Source organism: Petaurus breviceps, unplaced genomic scaffold, assembly GCF_028583685.1.
Source record: "Petaurus breviceps papuanus isolate PSGF00001 unplaced genomic scaffold, PetGlider_PUasm1.0 126, whole genome shotgun sequence".
Lineage (NCBI taxonomy): Eukaryota > Metazoa > Chordata > Mammalia > Diprotodontia > Petauridae > Petaurus > Petaurus breviceps.
In genome coordinates, this window is record NW_027185655.1 from 77,620,174 (window position 1) to 77,643,419 (window position 23,246).

A 23,246-nucleotide genomic window follows, 5' to 3' on the forward strand; every position below is an offset into this window, starting at 1 on the left:
CTCAGAACAGCCCAGCAGGCCTGCAGGAATTGGCCAGCCCAGGACTCTAGGAGCTGAACCCAGCCCAAGGCCGAGGCTTTAGCCCCAGGATGGATCTGACCAGCTGCAGGCCGGAAGGACCCCAGATCAGTAGCAGCTGTGGCCGTTTCCAGATTTATCAACACATAGATGCAAAGGACAAAGTGAGAGGTCAGTGCAGTCTGGACTTTAGGACCCAGTAAGTGAGAGTGCGTGGCTTTTGCCCCGGGGGAAAGAAGCCGCTGAGATGCCAGCAAAGCCAGCCAGCGCCTAGTGGCAGCTTTAGCTCCTGGCCTCCAGAGTGTAAGGGGAACAAGCACCAGTCTGAGGGGAAATCGCTCTTACTTTAACCTGCTTGGATCTGGATTGCAGTCTAGGGTGGAGGTCCTGGGGTGTGTGTCCAGCTTGCTAGAGTGTGTGGAGACCTCAGAGAAGGCACCCATCTAATACCTCTGGCAGCTGAGAAAACTCCAGCATTTGGGACGAAAGCTCCCCTGTCTGGTGGCAAAGTCCCACTGTGACAAAAAGCCCAGGGGTCAAGTGACTGAGGGGCAACACGACCAGGCAAAGGAAACAAAGCAGACAGAAGATTCCAACATTATACTCCTATTTTGGGGACAAAAAGGAGCAAAGCATGGAACAGGAAGAAGACAGTGAAGTCAGAACTCCTGCACCAAAAGATTCTAAGGAAAATACGAGCTGGTTACAGGCCATAGAAGACCTTAAGAAGCAGATAAGAGAAGTGGAAGAAAAATTGGGAAGAGAAATGAGAATAATGCAAGAAAATTATGAAATGAGAGTCAACAGACTGACTGAGGAAAATACTACCTTAAAAAAGAGACTAACTCAAATGGCAAAAGAGGCTCAAAAAGGCAATGAGAAGAAGAATGCCTTAAAAAGCCGAATTTGCCTGATGGAAAAAGAATTTCAAAAGCTCACTGAGGAGAATCATTGCTTCAGAACTAGATTGGAGCAAATGGAAGCTAATGACTTTATGAGAAATCAAGATGCTGCTAAACAGATACAGACAAACGCAAGAATAGAATATCTCATGGGAAAAACCACTGACCTGGAAAATAGATCCAGGAGAGATAATTTAAAAATTATTGGACTACCTGAAAGCCATGATCAAAGTAAGAACCTCGAAATCATTCTCCAGGAATTTCTCAAAGAAAACTGCCTTGATGTTTTAGAAACATTGGGCAAAATAGAGCTTGAAAGAATCCATCGATCACCTGCTGAAAAAGATCCCAAAAGAAAACTCCTATGAATATTATAGCCAGGTTCTGGCACTCCCAGATTAAGTCTCGAGAGAATATTACAAGCACCCAGGAAGAAACAATTTGAATATTGTGGAAACACAATCAGGATAACCCAGGATCTGGCAGCTTCTACACTGAGAGATCGAAGGGCTTGGAATATGATATTCCAGAGGCCAAAGGAGCTGGGATTAAAACCAAGAGTCCCCTACCCAGCAAAACTGAGTATCATGTTTCAAGGGAAAATATGGTCATTCAGTGGAATAGAGGACTTTCAAGCATTCTTGATGAAAAAACCGGAGTTGAATAGAAAATTTGACATTCAGATACAAGAAGCAAGAGAAGCATGAGAAGGTAAACAGGGAAAAGAAATCATAACGAACTTATCAAAGTTGAACTATTAACATTCCTACATGGAAAAACAATAATTATAACTTATGAAACTTTTCTCAGTAGTTGAAGGAAATAGAAATATATGTGTGTGTGTGTGTGTGTGTGTGTGTGTATATGTCTATATATGAGGATATATGGGCATATGAATACATATGTGAATGTGTATATATGTTTACAGGTATACATAGATAGAGGGCACAGGACCAATTTAACAGGAAGGGAGGATACTTAAAAGGTGAAATTAAGAGGTGAGAAAGGAATATAATGAGAGGAGATGGGGAGAGACAGAATGGGGTAAACTATCTCATATAAAAGAGGCAAGGGAAAATGGTTACAATGGAGGGGAAGAATAGGAAGGCAAAAGGGAATGGGTCAACCTTATTCCCATTGAATTTGGCTTGAGGAAGGAATGAAATACACACTAAATAGGGTATCTCACCCTCCAGGAGAGTAGTGGGGGGCGGGGAATGGGATGAGAGGCGGGATGGTGGAAGGGAGGGCACGCTGGGGAGGAGGGAAGTTGGAAGCACCCACTTTTGGAAAGGGACGGGATCAAAGCAAAGAATAGAACAAGTGGGAGGTAGGATAGGAGGGAGAGAAATATAGTCAGTCTTTTACAATATATCTACTATGTTATTGTTTTGCATTAGCCACTATATGTACAACCTATACTGAACTGCTTATCTTCCCAAGGGAGGAAGGGAATGAATCTGGAATTCAAAGTTTTAAAATCAAATATTCAAATATACATACATATATACTATTATTAATATTATTTTACATGTAATTGGGAAATAAGATATGCAGGCACTGGGGCATAGTGATCCAATGGAAACGTCGAAAGGGGTATGGGAGAAAATATGGGAGAGAGCAGATTGGAGGAGGGGTATCCTGTGGGACTGCTATTTTGGGGCAGTGAGTAGGGGAAAAACGAGGAGAAAATTTGTAACTCAAAATCTAGCAGAAATGAATGATGTAAATCAGAAGTTAATAATGCATTTGGGAAAAAATTATTTAATGTCAATCAATAAACATTTACTAATATTTATTGAAATCAAATAAGCAGTCATGACAGAAAATTAGGATAGACCTCCAAAATTATAAGAGAATAATATATAATAAAAAGCAGAAGAAAAACCTGGCTTTTCAAAGTAAGTCTAGATGCTCAGAAAGGTTGTAGCAAATGAAAAGCCTAATTAATTTAAAACATTTGAAAGTAAAATATGATTCCAAGTACAATAAAATATTACTTTTCCCAAAATTGAATTATAACATAGTGTGAACACTGTGTGAAACTACTTCTGTTTATTAGATCATAGGTAGTAGGTTTAGTCAGGCAAGTAAAGGACCTCAGAGGTCATCTAGTTTCCTTGTTTCCCTGCCTACATGCATTCAAAAACACTATACTCGGTGCCTTGAACTTATTCCCTCCACATACTTGCCTAGTGAAATCCCTTGGTCCAGGAAAAGTTTTAATATTTAACCAGTACATTGTCTGACTCTTACATGTTCTTACTAAAGGTTTGTTGAACCGAGTTGAAATAAAATATCCTTTTTTAAAAACTGTTATGATGAAGTCCTGACATTCTGAAACAATGTCTGAAAATACACGTGTAGACTGAACATATAGTCAAATGGCAACAGAAGGAAAGTAAATCAAGAAGTTGGGGGGGATGGTTATTTGCTGGTGTGGGGAGGGGTGCAGAACATGGTTTTTGGAAGCTAGTAAGTGTTAAATTAAAAAATAATACTATTTAACATTTTTTTCCAGGTACCATAACTTCTTGGGTGGTGATTTTCATTCTGCCTATCAATAGCGCTTTGAACCCTATTCTCTACACTCTAACTACAAGACCATTCAAAGAAATGATTCGTCAGGTTTGGTATAACTACAAGCAAAGAAGATCAATAGAAAGCAAGGGCAGTCAGAAAACCTATACTCCATCATTCATCTGGGTAGAAATGTGGCCAGTTCAGGAGATCCCACCTGAGCTAATAAAGCCTGCTCTTTTTACAGACTCTTGTGAAATGTCACTAATCACTCAGTCAACAAGAATCAATTCGTATTCATAACCATATTCTAAATTAGAAAGTCCACAATGAACGCCATGATCTGTTTCAAAGTGGACTTACTATTACAAAAACAAAGCTATAAAATAACTAGTTTATACTAGACCCAGAGGAAGATTTATCAAAGACCAATAGGAAGTCCTCCAGCATGCTGGATCTCTTTGGCAGATTTATAGAAGGGATAGCCATTAATGGCACGGGATGAAAGGATGCACATGAATGGGTGATCTGCACCAGCCAAAGCTCATGGATCTACAGACATATATTAGAGGAGGACAAACTCTATTCACTAACAAGGACATCTGATTGTAACTACTCTGGAAAAAACAAAAGGGGCTCAATTACACATAGAGGGAAATTAATTATAGAGGACAGTGAGCCAAAATGGATTGCATGGGAAACTGGAAAAAAAAAACTTCACAGAGGATTGTTTGGATCTATTTTCAGTCTGCAATGTAGTTATTCATATGCAACAAAGATGTCATCTGCTAAATAATTGGGTTCCCAGTAATTGGTGGGAACTTTGTTGAATTTGTAGTTCAGTAAATACAAGAATTACATGCACTTTTTTCCCCCCTGGAGTTTCTTATAAATATATGGGGAGCACTTGGTTTCAAAGAATTAGAAAAAAAAAGTAGCAGAGGGAAGCACACTGGATTTGGAATCAGAGGACATGAGTTTGAATCCTGATTCTGAGGCTTAGAACCTGAGTGACCTTGGGCAAATCACTCTGGCCCTAGGTTTCCTCATATGTTAAATGAGGGATTGTAATCTAAGGGGGGGAATCTCTAAGATCCCTTCCAGATTTAAGTCTATGATGCTATGATCTTGAGCATTTATAAAAGACTCGGAAACATTTCTTCGTTAAGAATCCACTTCTTTCATTTCCTCTTCTTTGAGGACACCTGTATATACACTCATACATGAAGCCAAGCACCGTTATTACTTTCTTAGGCAGAACTCCCAACAGTAACACTTACCTGGCTGCTTTTCTCTCAGTTTTATGTGGACAGCAAGCAGCAGCTGGGATTGCAGAAGCAGGGTCCCTATTTTGTAACAGTGTGGATCCAGGAGCACACAGCAGGGTGTGCAAGAATACAGTAAGTAGCTCAAATGCTTTTCTGCAGGTCAGGAAAAGTTCAAGGGACCTATGTCGTGTAAGAGGAGAGTTGACACTACACCTTGCCACGTGCATGACCAATTCATATAACTACTTTGTGACTAAATGATTTTCATCTAAGAACTGCTAGAATGTTATTTCCAATTTGAAAACTTCTCTAAAAGGGGGAAGATGTGTTTGTTTTTTTGTGCTAAACAAACAAAAAAAGGAATTTTAAGTGTGATTTTTAACATGTTTACAAGTCTTCAAAATAGATTACAATAAGGAACTGATGAGTATGTATATATACTGTTTCTTTTGACAATAAAGTTACTTGAACCATAAGCTGATTTTAAAATGTTTTTTTTAATATAAAAAAGTCATATGGTACTTTGGGTCGAATTTTTCAGTCTAGTCTGAAATTACCCCCAACCCAAGTGTTCATTTTTGTATATGAAGAAAACAAGGTACTTTAAACAACATAAATGTTATTCCTTCTATAATATTTGATATTGTCCCTTACTAAGTATTCAATTCCACAAATTTGGCAGCATGCCTACTATGTGCAAGGAACTATGCTAGGCACTGGGAATACAAGGACAAAAATACTGAATGTTTGCATTCAGATGTTAAAGGTAAGGATGAGATGTTCACAGACTAAACATAGTATCAGGGAGTGATGAAGGCAAAGGAAGAATGTAAACAAATATCTCTTAAACAAAGGCATTGATAGATAAACAAAAATCTATGTCTATATCAAATATGCAGAATGAACAAAATATAAAAATTCGCTTAAAATTATAATCTTTTCAAAAAAGTAGCAAATAATAATATAATAATCAAATAATTTGATTACTAGAAATACGGTTTCACACATTATAAGAATGGATCAGAAAAATCTGTCTTAAGAAAAAAAGTATTAATTACCTGACATGTAAACAATCAAGGAGGCATAATAAATGAATGATATATGGAATGATATGCTGATATGATATATGATATGATATGATATGTACCAGGGATACAAATGCAAGCAAGCAAAATAGGCCATAATTTCAAAGAGCTTATATTCTGAAGGAAAAAAAAAGATAAAAGATAAAGCAAAGTTAGAAAGGAGGAGGGTTGATATGGCTCTCACCAATGAGGGGAGCACAGGATCCCAGGGGCAGAATCCAGATACAGATGGGAAGGAGATGGTTAGAAAAATGAAGTCCTGAAAATAACATGGTCCTATCTTGAACAGTTAAAACTGTTAGAAATACAAATAATTTCCAAACTAAAGGGTGGGGGGGGAGGATAATGGAGGGATTCTTAGAGAGATGGGTAGGTTAATAGGAGGGCAAGACAGCAGGTAGAAGTAAAGTAGAGAAGTGAGGAGGGATAGGGTAAGTAGGGTAAGAAGGGCAGTGAGGAAAAATAAGGAAGAAAACACACAAGTAATTATAGTTTAGAATGTGAATGGGATGAGTTTACCCATAAAACAGAAATGGATAGCAGATTAAAATTTTTAATTAAAAAATACGTTGCTTTCAGGAAACAATAAAAATGAGAGATGCACACAAAGATAAAATAAAGGGCAGAAGTAGAATTTATCATGTAAAAAAAGCAGGGGTAGAAATCATGATCTCAGACAAAGAGCCAAAACAGATTTTATCAAAAAAGAAAAATAGGAAAACTATACTACGTCTCAGAAATATTATTCAATATTGTTTTAGACCATTTAAAATAACTAGACAGTATAAAATACCTGAGAGGATATCTGCCAAAACAGACACAAGAACACCATATGAACATAAATCCCTTTTTATTCAAATAAGGTCAGATCTAAGTGATTGAAGTAATACTTATAGTTCACAGGTAGATAAGGCCAATATTATTTTAAAAATGACAATTTTACCTAGTTAATCTATTTATTTAATGCTATCCCAATTAAATTTTTAAAAATTATATTACTGAGATAGAAAAAATAATAACAAAGTTAATTTGGAAGAAGAAAAGGTCAGGAACTTCAAAGAAACCAGAGGAAAAAGATGCAAAGACAGAAAATTCAGTAGTATCAGACTTTAAACTATATTATTAAATGAGAGCATTTTTGAAGTATAAAATGGACAATTTTGATTTTGATCTGAATTACTTTAAATTATAATTTTCTTGTATATATGAAGCCAAGAATAGAAGGAATGAAGAAAACTGGGGGAAACTTTCAAAAACAAGCTCTCAGTTAGGATGTGATTGGGTTGGAATACTACTGTGATGTAGGAAATAATGAGCTGGCTGATTTAGAAAAACATGGAGAGACTTGAACTTATGAAGGAAGATGCTATCTACCTTCAGAGAAACAGATGACAAGTGGTAATAAGTATAGTGTGGTCTTACACATATGTGTATGTAATGGTAATGTAAACAGGAAGATCTTTCCCATCCATTAATAGGTCCATGTGACCTCCCTGAGTCACATGGAAGCCTGAGTCACATGAGTCTGTGGTAGGAGGAGCTTGTCAAGCAGGTGGAGCTGGAAGGTGTGATAGTAATGGAATATAAAGATTCCCCTGTATTGGCTTGGTTTTCAAATTGATTGTGTTAAAACCCAGAGCTTGTTAATCCCACCTGTGGGATGGACTTGTTGACTTGAAAAGAGTCCTGAACTGGGAGGAGCTGGTGACGTAGATTTGGAGAGACGGGAGAGAGGCAGAAAAACTTTTTGGAAGCAGCACCCTCATGGAGGCAGAGAGAGACTGAGAGGATTGCTGAGGGCCACTTTGAATTGCCCTGGACTTTTGAGACCTGCCCCCTGAGCTGCCAAGGACTGAGGAGACATGGCTGTTTTGCTGGTACTTTGTCTGTCTGTTTTGATGTTGTTTTGCCAGATTTGTCCACTGGTGAAAGACAGTCCTGTTGAAGAAGTCCTGGAACCTGGCTGTTGGCTAAGAGCTCCTGAGACTGTCCTGCAGACAGAGAGTGAATACTGTCCACTGGTGAAGGACAGTGCTGTTGTTGCAGGGGTCTGGGAACCTTTCTGTTGGTTCAGAGCTACCGAGACTGTCCTGCAGACAGAGAGTGAATACTGTCCACTGGTGAAAGGCAGTGCTGTTGTTGCAGGGGTCTGGGAACCTTTCTGTTGGTTCAGAAGCCCTGAAAAGGATTTTCTTGTTGTATGTTTACAGAAATCCTGGGAGAGGGTTTTGCTAATGTTTTCAGGGGTTCTAGGACTGTTCTGCAGACAGAGGATGAATTAATGAAGAGACTGGCAATGTATCTTGTGGCCTTGCTAAGCCTTGTCTCCCCAGGAACTAAGATTGCTGAGAACTTGTCTAGTGTCGAGATGAAGAAAAGACCTCCATTTGGGTATTAAGTGCTGTGCTTAAACTTGATGTAACTCTGGGGTAGATTCAATTGTGATCCAGGGGTGGGGAACTTTTGACCTTTTTGTGTTCTATGGTTGAACAAATGAATGTACTTTACTTATGTTTGGAAACTAATCTCCATTTGAGAAGAGGGGCTTTGTGATGGACTAAATGAAGGTACAGCCTAGGGGTGGAGTAGTATTTAGAACAGGGACTTTGTAATTGATTAAATGAATGTAAGGCCCTGGGGTGGGGTAGTACTTGGAGATTATTTAATCACACTTAGTAGATGCTATATTTTGAATGATGTCATGTTTTGATCTTCTCTGTTCTTGGGTTGTCACTGAGTAAAATGGAGAGCACCTATGCTGGTATTCTGAACCTTGGGAAGTTGCCTTTCCTTGGCATTCCATTACAGAAGGGTGGAACACAGCCCTGAGGAAGTTGGTCAGAACAGTTAGAGCTAAGGGAGAGAGAAGAAGCAGGCATTGAGGTGTGAGTGTTCACAGGGGGAAGGCCTGGGAATGGTAGTGCCCCCTGCATGCTTATCGTGTATAGATTTCTTTGTTGTTATGATGGATTTGGTTTTCTGGTGTTTGAATAAACATTTTGGTTGTCTTCCATGTGGAGAGTCTGTTATGTTTTATGATTTAGAATTATGCTGGCATATTCATAGCTGCCTTAGGCACTGTGAATATTGCACTGGTGCTACAGTGTGTGTGTATATATGTATATGTTTAGAGACATATGTGTATTGTGTGTATATATACACATGTGTGTATCTGTGCTTAATTATAGCCTTTTTTAAAGCAGGGATGGGAAAGGAAAAGGAGAAAAACAAAGTAAAAATGCACAGAAGAGAACAAAAGAATGACTACAAGGAAGAGAAGAAATGCTGGGAATCTTGGAAAACACTGCATAGTATTATACAGACTTTCTTGAAATGGAACTGTATTGTTTTAAATTGAATACTTTCAATGTTCTGCTGTGTACATAACAATGCTTTTTTTTTCCTTTTATCATTTTGTATGGAAGTTTAAAATAAATTTTTTAAAAGTTGGAGCCTGGGGGTGCCAGGGATGTGCTAGAGTCAACCAGTTGTTAAATTTTCAGTGTGAACATTTATTTACAACTTAGAAATGAACAAACTACAAATTAGGGTTTGATTTATTGCTTCTTTGACTGTGCTGACCTAAAAAGTAACAGAGAAGATGTTAAAAAAAATTTCCAAAATATGTTTCTCTGAAAAATCCCCTTTAGTCTACAAGCAATTCATAATTTATTTTTTCAATTACCTAAAAATGTCTTTCAATTTTCCAGTCTACTCCAAACATTTGCATCTCTTGTCATCAGTACACCAATTTCAATTTAATTTAGTATTAAAATAATTCAATTTATTTAAACTAAATTAAATCAACTGATATTTACTGAATTTACCATATGCCAATTAGTTAGCTAAGTACTATAGATGATTGAAAAGATGCATGGTGTAATATAAAGTGGTAATCATGTGTGGGTTTAATTTGAAAAATACAACTTAGTCCTAAATGGGAAGAACTATTACATGAGCCAGGCTTGTCTTCAGAAATTTGGGGTACAACAAATACTTGGTGGGGAGAGCACACTGAAGATGATCCAGCAAAAGAAGCCAAGTAGTCAGACCCATAGAAAGAACCAGCTAAGTAAGAGAGCACTCTTCCAGGATTCAAAGGAGTGAGTATCCAGACTATAGTTGACAATGTTAAAAGCTGCAGAGTTTAAGGAAAATGGGGACTGAAGGTCAGTCATTATCTACTAGTCTTGCTTTTTTCCTTCTCAAATTTTCATCAAGCATAATGAAAAACAATATGGAAGAGGACTTTGACATTTGAAGACCTTAATTTACTCTAGCTTTGCTACTCTTCCTTTTGTCATCAGGACAATTAATCTTTCTCAGCTTCCTCATTTGTAAAATCAGAGGATTAGACTATTTGCTCTCTTAAGTCTCTTCCAGTTCGAGATGTTCTGTTCCTATCTATAACTAAATTAATCTGGTTTGATCAACTATGATTGATTTAGCTCTTCTCAGCAACACAATAATTCAAGACAATTCCAAAGGAATGCTATCTACTTCCAAAGAAAGAACTGAGTCTGAATGCAGAGCAAAGCATAATATTTTCACTTTATTTTTTTCATAGTTTTTTTCCTTTTGTTCTTCTTTCACAACAATACTAATATGGAAATATGTTCACTACCTTGTAAGCTAGTCATTCCATTTTTGGATATTCTAATTGCTAGAAGTCTTCCTTACATTGGGTTAAAATCTGCGTCCATATAATTTCCACTCAGTGATCCTAACTTTGCCATCCAGAACTACAAAATAAGTCTGATCCTTTTTTCTCAAAAGCTCTCTTTGATATTACAAGAAATTCCTTCAATTATTATGACTTTTATATCACCCTTCTCAACCATTTCCCCAACCAAATCTCCTCTAGCATAAACAACTCCAATTCTTTCTACCATTCTTCGTATGAGATAGTTTCCAGACAAATACACCATCATCCTGGCTGCCCTCCTCAAGCAACATTTTAGTGTACCAATGTCTCTATTAAAATATGACCTTTAGAATCAGTCAACAAGCATTTATCAAGTGCCTACTCATGGCTCAACAAGTACTCTGTATGTGATCTGACCAGTCAAGGGACTTGTTACTTCCTTTGAGCTAATTTCAAACTAATTAATTAATGTAATCTAAGATAGTATTGGCTCTTTGACCAGTGATGGTCCACTGCTGGTTTATACTAAACATTTCATAAGCTGAAACCCCATGGTCTTTTCATATGAACTATTGTTAGATTAGATTTCATCAAGTGATTATGCCATTGCTTTAAAAAAATTCTAAATACAGTAATATCATTAGTATACCTATATATGCCAAATATAGCAAAGTAAAAAGATCGATATGTATTAAAATATTTGTATAGTTATCTTTGTGCATCATCACTTTTCCCATCACAGTTTCACTATATTGTAGGTTGGCATAAGTACTGCTGCCAGCAAAGTTGGTGGGCTAGCGAGCAGTGAGAATAACGAGACGGGGGTATAATCAATAGTCTGTTTATTACAGGACCATTTTATACAGAGCCAAAGATGCAAGGGGCTCACAGAGTTTATATTCCCCCCCAAAAGAAGGTCTATGTTACCCAAAAGAATGTGGACACCCCAAAAGAATGCAGACAATGTTTACTATTTACCCCTGCTTTTATTAGGGTAATATCCTAGGACCATATCTGGAGTCCTAAACAAAAAAAAGATTACACACCCTCTTGCTTATCTGCCCTGTAACCTTACAGGTAACTGTATAGGGCAGGGGAATATTCTTTTAGCGGGGCCAAGGGATCCCAAAAGTTCTCTACACATAAGAAATTAAATAGGAATTTTGGGAGAGTTTTGTGGAAGCCACAGAGAACACACAAAGGCCAGCAGACAACACAAAAAAGTTTAGAAACTCAGAAATGCATAAAATACATGTATAGTATTGTATAATTTCAACCCATATTTTACAATAAGGTACTGTAAACACCCCACAAATGAAAAAGAAAATAATTCAGACTTCTCTGGTACAAAGGAAGGGCCAAAACATTTTACTCATATTTTCCAGATCATGGGGGCGCTACAGCAAGATAGGGATGTGATGACTATAGTTGCATTTTGTGTTGTAGCAAAGAACTAGAAAAATGGAACTGCCTATCAATAGAGAAATGGCTGTTATGTGAATGTCATCAAATATCACAGAGGCATAAGAAATGATGAATTTCAGAAAAACCTGACATGATTTATTTGAACTGATACAGAGTGAAATGAGCAGGAAAAGGAGATAAAAATGACACAATAACAACATTGGTAGCTAGGGGGCATAGTAGAACACGTGCCAGACCTGGAGTCAGGAATACTCATCTTCTTGATTTCAAATTTGGCCTCAGGTACTTACTAGCTCTGTGACCCTGGAAAATTCACCTCACCCTGTTTATCTCAATTCCTCATCTATAAAATGAGCTGGAGAAGACAACAGCAAACCACTGCAAGTACTTTTTGCCAAGAAAACACCAAATAGACTAAAAAAAAGTTTAAAAGATAAAAACTCTGGTGACTGCAGTGATCAACAATGAATCCAAAGGACTGATGAAGAAATATGCTACCCACCTGCTCTGACAGAGAGGATTTGTTTTGTTTGACTGTTTATTTGATAGAAGGATTGAGTTTTTCTTTTAATAGGGAGAAGGTGGAGGCAGGGAGGAGAAGGTAGAACTAACAGTAAAGTTACAAAAAATAATAACAATAAGAGGGGATTCTTTTTTAAAATGCACTAAAGGAAGCTCAGAAGAAAACACAAATAAGGGGCGGAGCCAAGATGGCAGAGTAGAAGCATGACCTTCCCACAGCTCTGGCTTCCACCCTCCCCAATCCATGTAAAAAGGGAACTCTAAAGAAACTTTGGAGCTGCAGAACCCACAAAATGACACAGAGTAACTAACCTCCAGCTGAGGACAGCCCGGCAGGCCAGCAGGAATCGGCCAGCACCATGCTCTGGGAGCCCAGCCCAGCCCCATGCCGAGGCTTTAGCCCCAGGGTGGGACTGACCAGCCGCCTGCCAGAGGGACTCCAGATCAGCAGCAGCTGTGGCCCTTTCCAGATTTATCAATACATAGATGCCAAGGACAAGGTGACAGGCCAGTGCAGTCTGGACTTCGGAACCCAGTAAGTGGGAGTGCGTGGCTTTTACCCCTGGGGAAGGAAACCACTGAGATGCTGGCACGGCCAGCCAGTGCCACCTGGCGGCTTCAGCTCCTGGCCTGCAGAGTGTAGGGGGAACAAGCACCAGTCTGAGGAGTAATCGCTCTTGCTTTAACCTGCTTGGATCTGGATTGCAGCCTAGGGTGGAGGTCCTGGGGTGTGTGTCCAGCTTGCCAGAGCGTGTGGAGACCTCAGAGAGGGCACCCATCTAATACCTACGGCAACTGAGAAAACCCCAGCGTTTGGGACGAAACTTCCCTGTCTGGTGGCAGAGTCCTACTGTAGCAAAAAGCCCAAAAGTCAAATAATTGAGTGGCAAAATGAGCAGGCAAAGGAAGGAAAGCAGACAGAAGATTCCAACATTACATTCCTATTTTGGGGACAAGTAGGAGCAAGGCATGGAACAGGAAAGAAAACAGTGAAGTCAGAACTCCTGCACCAAAAGCTTCAAAGGAAAATACAAGCTGGTTACAGGCCATAGAGGAGCTTAAGAAGCAGATAAGAGAAGTGGAGGAAAAATTGGGAAGAGAAATGAGAACAATGCAAGAAAATTATGAAATGAGAGTCAACAGCCTGACTGAAGAAAATAATACCTTAAAAAAGAGACTGACTCAAATGGCAAAGGAGGCTCAAAAAGGCAATGAGGAGAAGAATGCCTTAAAAAGCCGAATTTGCCAGATGGAAAAAGAATCTCAAAAGCTCACTGAGGAGAATCATTGCTTCAGAATTAGATTGGAGCAAATGGAAGCTAATGACTTTATGAGAAATCAAGATGCTGTTAAACAGATCCAAACAAATGAAAGAATAGAAGGCAATGTGAAATATCTCATGGGAAAAACCACTGACCTGGAAAATAGATCCAAGAGAGATAACTTAAAAATTATTGGACTACCTGAAAGCCATGACCAAAGTAAGAACCTAGAAAGCATCCTCCAGGAAGTTCTCAAAGAAAACTGCCCTGATGTTTTAGTACCAGAGGGCAAAATAGAGGTTGAAAGAATCCACCGATCACCTCCTGAAAACAATCCCAAAAAGAAAACTCCTAGGAATATTATAGCCAGGTTCCGGAATTCCCAGATTAAGGAGAGAATATTACAAGCAGCCGGGAAGAAACAATTTGAATATTGTGGAAACACAATCAGAATAACCCAGGATCTGGCAGCTTCTACACTGAGGGATCGAAGGGCTTGGAATGTGATATTCCGGAGGTCAAGGGAGCTGGGACTAAAACCAAGAGTCACCTACCCAGCAAAACTGAGTATCATGTTTCAGGGGAAAATATGGTCATTCAGTGGAATAGAGGACTTTCAAGCATTCTTGATGAAAAAACCAGAGTTGAATAGAAAATTTGACATTCAGATACAAGAAGCAAGAGAAGCATGAGAAGGTAAAGAGGGAAAAGAAATCATAAGGAACTTATCAAAGTTGAACTATTAACATTCCTACATGGAAAAAAAAATAATTGTATTTTATGATACTTTTCTCAGTAGTTGAAGGGATTAGAAATATATATATATGTTTATATATATGTGTCTATATATGAGGGTATATGGGCATATGAATACATATGTGAATGTGTGTATATATACTTACAGGTATACATAGATAGAGGGCACAGGACCAATTTAACAAGAAGGGATGATACTTAAAAGGTGAAATTAAGAGGTGAGAGGAGATAGGGAGAGACAGATTGGGGCAAACTATCTCATACAGAAGAGGCAAGGGAAAATGGTTACAATGGAGGTGAAGAATTAGGAAGGCAAAAGGAAATGGGTCAACCTTATTCCCATTGAATCTGGCTTGAGGAGGGAGTGAAATACACACTAAATAGGGGATCTCACCCTCCAGGAGAATAGGGGGGGAAGGGGATGAGAGGGGGGATGATGGAGGGAGGGCAGGCTGGGGGGGAGGGAAGTTGGAAGCACCCACTTTTGAAAAGGGACAGGATCAAAGTAGAGAATAGAACAAGTGGGAGGTGGGATAGGAGAGAGGGAAATATAGTCAGTCTTTTACAATATATCTACTACGTTATTGGTTTGCATTAGCCACGCATGTACAACCTATACTGAACTGCTTGTCTTCCCAGTGGGGGTTGGTGGCAGGGGGGGAAGGGAATGAATCTGGAATTGAAAGTTTTAAAATCAAATATTCAAATATATATATATATATATATATATATGTGTGTGTGTGTGTGTGTATGTATATATATATATATATACTATTATTAATACCATCTTATATGTAATTAAGAAATAAGATATACAGGCACTGAGGCATAGAGATCCACTGGAAAAGTCGAAACGGGTATGGGAGAAAATATGGGAGAGAGCAGATTGGAGGTGGGGATATCCTGTGGGACTGCTGTTTTGGGGGGATGGGTGGGGGAAAAACGGGGAGAAAATGTGTAACTCAAAATCTGGCGGAAACAAATGATGTAAATCATAAGTTAATAAAGCATTTAAAAAATAATAAAAGAACACAAACAAGCAGATCTCTTTTGAAACATGTTGAATTTATATACTTCTTTTAAAGCAAGCTGTACATAATCGCATTTTCACATATAATCCTCTTTTTTTATTCTACTTCATAAATGGAAATGAGTTTTTTGTTGCTATTTGGTGTTCATTAAATTCAGAATAAATAAACAATTGAAATACAAGACTGCCTCTAAGGATTTTTTTTTATTATTCATGCTGTCATTCATCACATTTAGTATAACACCCAGCATTATTTGTCTATTAATTGGACAAGTGTGTTTGAGATAGCATGCTATAATGGAAGGTCACTGGACACCTGGTCTCGATCTGGTTTTGATCTAGCTGTAGCTAACCAGATATGGAACCTTAAACAAGTCATTTTAAGTCTCTAGGACTCAGCTTCCCTATCTTTAAAAGGATGTAGAGCAGATGATTTCCAGTGCCATTGGTTCTATTCCTTTATATAAGTTACTGGTTAAAAAAATGAAAAAGGTAAAATATGACAAAAAAAAAAAAACTAAATACAAAATGTGGTTGCATGCTATGTTAGAGAGCTTCATCCAGTTTAACCATCAGTCAATGCACTTTGGACACGGTTGCTTAATTAGCTTTTAACTCCATTTGACTATTTGTACTACCATCCAACTCATATTTCTCCATGATTTACACTAGGATATCACAAGAAATTTTGTAAAATGTCTTCGTGAAATCAAAGCACCTGTTTGCAGCATTCTCTTTATCTGAATTTGTGCTATGGAATTCCCAGAAAGGAAATGCAAATCAGTACTTTTCAAGCAAATTATAATCCTAGAGTTGCCTGGGGCAATGAGTGGTTAAGGGATTTGCAAGGGATGACAATAGTCATTTATTTCAGAGGTTATGCTTGAACCCATGTCTCCCTAGATCCAGAAGCAATTCTCTACCAGTTCTACCACACTACCTCCATAAGGATCTATAATAACCCTATCAAAAAAGGAAATGAGGTTACTTTGGCATTCCTTGTTCTTTTTTTTCTTTTTTTTTTTAAAGCAATCGGGATTAAGTAACTTGCTCAAGGTTGCACAGCCAGTTATTTTTGTGTGGGTGCTGAGTATCTGAGGCCGGAACCGATTCCAGGTCTCCCAACTCTGGGGCCAGTGCTCTTACTCACTGCGCCACCTGGCATTCCTTGTTCTTAACAGTCACGTTGCCTCCTAGAGATCACCAACACCTTAAATGTTGCCAGACTATCTTTTTCACAAATCACAAAACCTCAGAATTGGAAGGGACTTCAAAAGCTAAATAGTTGTAATGGTAATGGCAATTTGAAGATCTTTCCTGCCAATTAATGAACCTAAGGGAATTTGAAGACCTTCCCTGCTTTGAAAAATATACTCTGCTGGGCGGCTAGGTGGCACAATAAATAGAGCACCAGCCCTGGAGTCAGGAGGACCCAAGTTCAAATCCAGCCTTAGACATTTAACACAATAGCTGTGTGACCTTGGGCAAGTTACTTAACCCCAATTGCCCTGCCTTCCCCCCTCCAGAAAGCAAAAAAAAAAAGAGAAAAGAAAAGAAAATATACTTTGCCCCCCCCCCAAAATCTAGCCAGTCCTACTGATGGGGGTTGACAAAGTCCAGGAACCCCAAGACTGAAATTTCCAGACAGGGCCAGAACCATCTGGAATGAATTCGTGGATGCAAGCATTCTTTAAGTCAAGGTGGCAAAGATTGTTATGCTTTTCAGTGGACAAGAGTTCTTAGAGAACCTATAACCTTAGAGGGACATAGTTAAAAGTTTATATAGGATACTCTATAATAAAACATGTGCCAGATATACTAACTAGGTGATTCAGGGAGAGATTAGGGAGTGGTTAAGGAGGGGTCAGTTCTTAAAGGAAGATGTACTTTTAGTATCTACTGGGCAGGTATTTTACCCAGAATTCACTGGGAGAGGGGGCTACATAGAGGTATGGTTTTAGGTCTACAACATCACTAAGTCAACTAGCAGTCAGGGCTGACTGAAAAATACCCAGATTGCCCCCATCAATGTCTTGTTGGACAAGATAAATGAAAGGAGTATGAATATGTCTAAGTCTAGCACACACATATGATAGGCCAGTGAGTAGTAAATATCTTTATGACCCAGTACATAGCCAGTTCAGCCAGTACACAGTTGGTTCAAACTAATAATTTCTATAGGTGCAGCTGGCTACTGTATCATGAAGTTTTTTGCTAGATCATCCTGTCCTGTTTTCCTAGAGAGAAACCATTAGGGACAGTGTTTTAAGGCTAGGGAGAAATGTGATTTTGGAAATGTCATTCAAGCACAAGCACCAAAGCACCCCATCCCTGCCATTTATAAAATGTAGTAAATTTCAAGAGTCAAGGGCATACTTGGTTTCCTTGTGCTACCACTAGTAATAATACAGCATTGTCATCCCTGAACCTTTTTTGCAGCACTGGGCTTTCTCTTTCAATTTCTTCCTATGATTCACAATATAATGTATTTAAAATACTCAGGGGAAGGAAATGGGCATGTAATTTCTCTAGAATATCAGTATGTTTCCAAGGAAATGTTTCAGAAGATTGAGGTATCTGACCATTCAGAATTGCTCTTTCAATTTAATGTAAAGAATGTTTACAAACTTGAACAAGGACTGAACCCAAATGTAGCTCAGTTCAAAACACACCAACAAAAGAGGACAGAGACATGAATAATTAAAAATGGTGACTAAAAACCAAAGTTCACTTGGCATTTTCTTTTACACAGCTACCAACAATGCCAACTGCTGAGCAAGTACCACCACTGGTAAGGAAAAGCCAGCCTCGTTAACTGAGTAGCTAGCAAAATAAGTGCCCTAAATAGGGGACACATAAGATCCAGCCAGTCAAACCACTGCTATCATGTCCTCTCAGACTCTGGTGAACAGTTCCAGTAATGGCAACATCCTTCCCCACCACCTCATCTCCAGAGGCTTGGGGTCAGGGAAACTTGTGTTCAAATCCAGCCAGAAACATTTACTAGCTTCCTGATCCTAGACAAGTCTTAACCTGTGTGTGCCCCAGTCCCCTCAACTATAAAATAAATAAATAAAACTAAATAAATAAAAAAATAAAAAACCCCTAAATTTAAAAAAAGGGAATAAAACTGGCACCTAATTCACAAGGTTGATGTAAAGACAGATGAGATATTAGTAAAGTGCTTAGCACAGTGTCTGGCACATAGTATGTGGCTTAATAAAGAATTACTCACACACACACACACACCCTCTGGCCCTGCCTCTAGCCTAGTTATAGTCTAAGTGCCCCTTATGGGGGTAAGCACCTACTACAGTTCTAGGTACTGTGCTAAGAGATGGCAATAGGAAAAAGGAAAGGCAGGGGGGCAGAGCCAAGATGGTGGCTTAGAAGCAGGAAAACTCCATGTGCTCCCCCCATAACCACCTCAGATACCTATAAAAAATGACTCTAAACAAACTTTAGTGCTACAGAACCCACAAAGTACCAGAGGGAAACAAATTTCCTGATGAAGCCAGCCTGGCAGGCTGACAGGAAGGGTCCATTGCAACATGCTGGGAGCACAGCCCAGCCCAGCATGAGCCAGAGGTTTTAGCCTCAGGATGGCCCCCAACCAACCACAGCTGGAGGGACTTCGGGACAGTAGATAACCAGCAGCTGTGGTGGTTTCCAGAATTATCAACCCATAAATGCCAAAGATAAGGTGAGAGATCAGTGTGGACTTTGTGAACAGGGGGTCAGGGAGGGAGGTCCGGCCTCTGCCCCAAAGGGAGGAGCTGAGGCACAGTGGCCACTGCACTTGGGGGCTTGAGAGCTCCTAGCCTGCATGACCAAACGATCATTCTGAGAATTGCTCTTGGTTTAACCTACTTGGATCTGGATTGCTGTCTACAGTGGAGGTCCTAAGGTGTGTGACCAGTAAGCCAGAGCATGTGGAAGCTTCAGAGAGAGCACCCAACTAATAGCTCCGGCAGCTGTGAAAACCCCAGCAATTTGGGACAAAGCTCTCCTCTCTGAAAGCAGACTTCTACTGTGGCAAAAAGCTCAAAAGTCAAGTAATTGAGTGGCAACATGAGCAAGCAAAGGAAGCAAAGCAAGCACAGCAATCCGACTTTAGATTCCTATTTTGGGGACAAAAAGGATCAAAGCATGGAATAGGAGGAAGACAATGAAGTCAGAACTCCTATACCAAAAGCTTTCAAGAAAAATATGAACTAGTTACAGGCGATGGAGGAGATCAAGGATATTGAAAATCAAGTGAGAGAAGTGGAGGAAAAATTGGGAAGAGAAATGAGAACAATGCGAGAAAATCATAAAAAGAGAGTCAACAACCTGACTGAAGAAAATAACACCTTAAGAAGTAGACTAACTCAAATGGCAAAAGAGGCTCAAAAAGCCAATCAGGAGAAGAATGCCTTAAAAAGCCAAATTTGCCAGATGGAAAAAGAATTTCAAAAGCTCACTGAAGAGAATAATTCCTTCAGAATTAGATTGGAACAAATGGAAGCTAGTGACTTCATGAGAAATAAAGATACTATTAAACAGATCCAAACAAGTGAAAAAATAGAAGGCAATGTGAAATATCTCATTGGAAAAACCACTGACCTAGAAAATAGATCCAGAAGAGATAATTTTAAAATTCTTGGACTACCTGAAAGACATGCATGATCAAAGAAAGAACCTAGAAATCATCCTCCAAGAAATTCTCAAGGAAAATTGCCCTGATGTTTTAGAACCAGAGGGCAAAATAGAGGTTGAAAGAATTCACCAATCACCTCTTGAAAAGATCCCAAAAAGAAAACTCCTAGGAATATTATAGCCAGGTTCTGGAATTCTCAGATCAAGTAGAAAATATTACAAGCAGCCAAGAAGAAACAATTTGAATATTGTGGAAACACAATCAGTATAACATAGGATCTGGCAGCTTCTACACTGAGAGATCAAAGGGCTTGGAATATGATATTCTGGAGGTCAAAGGGGCTGGGATTAAAGCCAAGAATCACCTACCCAGCAAAACTGAGTATCATGTTTCAGGGGGAAATATCATCATTCAATGAAATAGAGAGCTTTCAAGCGTTCTTGATGAAAAAACCAGAGTTAAATAGAAAATTTGACATTCAGATACAAGAAGCAAGAGAAGCATGAGAAGGTAAACAGGGAAAAGAAATCATAAGGAACTTATCAAAGTTGAACTATTTACATTCATACATGGAAAAACTATAATTATAACTTATGAAACTTTTCTCAGTACGAGAATAGTTGAAGTGAATATAAATGTATATATATATATATATATATATATATATGTGTGTGTGTGTGTATACATACATACATGTCTATATAGGAGGGTATATGGGTGTATGACTACATATGTGAGTGTGAGTATATATGTGTACAGGTATACATAGAGGGCACAGGATCAATTGAATAGGAAGGAATGATACTTGAAAGGTGAAATTGAGAGATGAGAGAGGAATATAATGAGAGGAGATGGGGAGAGACAGAATGGGGTAAATTAACTCATATAGAAGAGCCAGGGAAAACTGTTACAATGGAGGGAAAGAACAGGAAGGCAAAAAGGAATGGGTCAACCTTACTTTCATTGAATTTGGCTTAGGGAGGAAATGACATACACAATAAATAGGGTATCTTGACCAACAGGAGAGTAGGGGGGAAGGGGATGAGAGCGGAGATGATGGTGGGGAGGGCAGGTTGGGGGGGAGGAAAGTTGAAAGCACATACTTTTGCAAAGGGACAGGGTGAAAGTATAGAATAGAACAAGTGGGGGGTAGGATAGGATGGGGGGAAATATAGTCAATCTTTCACAATATATCCACTATGGAAATGTTTTGCATAGCTACACATATATACACAACCTATATTGAAATGCTTGTCTTCGTAGTAGGAGTGGGTAACAAGGGAGGAAGGGAAAGAATCTGGAATTCAAAGTTTTAAAATCAAATGTTTAAAAAAATATTTTTTTACATGCAACTGGGAAATAAGATATACAGGCACTGGGGTATAGAGATCCATCTTTCCCTACTGGAAAGTTGGAGGGGGGATAGGGGAGGAAATAGGAGAAAGCAAATTGGGGGAGGGAGTATACAGTGGGATCACTGTTTTGGGGTGGTGGGTAGGGGAAAGATAGGGAGAAAATTTGTAACTCAAAATCTTGTGGAAATGAATGATGTAAGCTAAAAATAAACATAAAATTTAATTTAAAAAATAAAATAAAGTAAAATAAAATTCATTTATTTAAATGTAAAAAAATAAAAGAAAAAAGAAAGGCAGTCACTGATAGGAAGTCTAAAGAGACAATAGTCTAACAATTATGTACAAATAAGATAAATACAGGATAAATTGGAGATAACCAACAAAGGGAATATTCAAGGCACTAGCAATGAGGGTCAGAAAGCCCTCTTTGTAGACAGTGGAAATTTAGCTGGTACTTATGGGAGCTGGGAGATCTAGGAGGTGGAAATTAGAATGGAGAGTTCTAGGCATGAGGGAAAGCCAGTAAAAATGCCAGGAGTTTGGAGATGGAATATCTTGAGAGAGGAATAGCAAGATCAATGTCATTAGATGACAGAATACATGGGGAGGTGTCAGATATAAGAAGCCTGAAAAGAAAGGGGACAGGTTATGGACAGCTTTAAAAGTCAAACAGAGGGTTTTATATTTGATATTGGAGGGATAGGGATCCCAGGGAGCTACTGGAGATTATTGGGGGGCAGAGGGAGCATAAAAGAGATGTTAATGAAGGCAGAAATTCCAAGATTTGGCAACTGATTAGCTATGGACAGAGGCATGGGTTGAGAATATTGAGTACAGGAGGGCACTCAAGTTGCAAGCCAAGGTGATTGGAAAAGTGTTAGTACCTTCTATAATAAGCCTGCACAACTGGAGGCCACAGGCCACTTACAGCACACTGGTACACCAAAGGATTTCGGGCAGCCCATGAAAAATGTAGAGGATGTTTTCCTCTACATTTTTCATGGGCTGCCCGAAATCCTTTGGCAGGTCACAGGTTGTACAGACCTGCTCTACAGTAACAGGGTTAGAAAGGGCAGAGAAAATTCAGTTTTAGACCTGTTGAGTTTAAGATACTAAGAAGATGTGCAATTTGAAGTGTCCAGTAGGCAGCTGGAGATGTGAGACTAGAGTCCCAGAGAGAGGTTAAGGTTAGACAAATAAATCTAAGAATCACCTGCAGACATGATAGTTGATAGCCTCTGCAATTACTGCAGCCCCTGACTCCTCCACAACTACATCTACTGAAAACAGAAAAGTTCTAGACACCAAAATCCTTGACACTGTCAAAAGGTTCAACAATTAGAACCAATATGGTTTTATCAATGGAAATGTCATTAAAGACCATCCATTACCATTTTGCTGCTACACTCCAAGGACTACCATGCCATTCCATTTGACTTACAGCTGAAACCTAAGATAGTGTTCTTCTATTAAAATGTTAAAATCCCTCAGAACAAGGACTGTCTTGCTTTTCTGATTCTATTTTCATCCCTCAGCATAGTGATCTGAAATATAATAAGACCTTAAGGATTTTTCATTCATTCAAGCAATCTGATTTCCGTGCCTAGTATTAGAGAAAGCAATCTATGTGTCTAGAATTATGGGAGTGACCTCAAAGCAAAGTGGGCCACTTCAAAGACTAAATAAGCACTTAATTGCTCACATAATATATTTAATATTGTGGGAGCCAGAAAAGCAGCACAGGCGATTCCTACTTATTGCTGTCCTACATACTCTGACTCTTAACGAGTGTTAACCATCCAGCGGCCTGCATTGTGCT

At 38.9% G+C, this 23,246-nt stretch overlaps 1 protein-coding gene across 2 annotated transcripts in view; it reads left to right on the forward strand.

The window, feature by feature from the left end:
* The window catches only part of RXFP1 (relaxin family peptide receptor 1), a 186,200-nt gene extending 181,016 nt beyond the window's left edge, over positions 1-5,184 (forward strand). For both annotated transcript variants that reach the window (XM_069097288.1, XM_069097295.1), the window contains one exon: positions 3,442-5,184. In XM_069097288.1, coding sequence (XP_068953389.1) covers positions 3,442-3,743 — 302 coding nt within the window. In that variant the 3' untranslated portion in view covers positions 3,744-5,184. The remainder of the gene's footprint in view (positions 1-3,441) is intronic.
* The last annotated feature ends 18,062 nt before the right edge of the window (positions 5,185-23,246 follow it).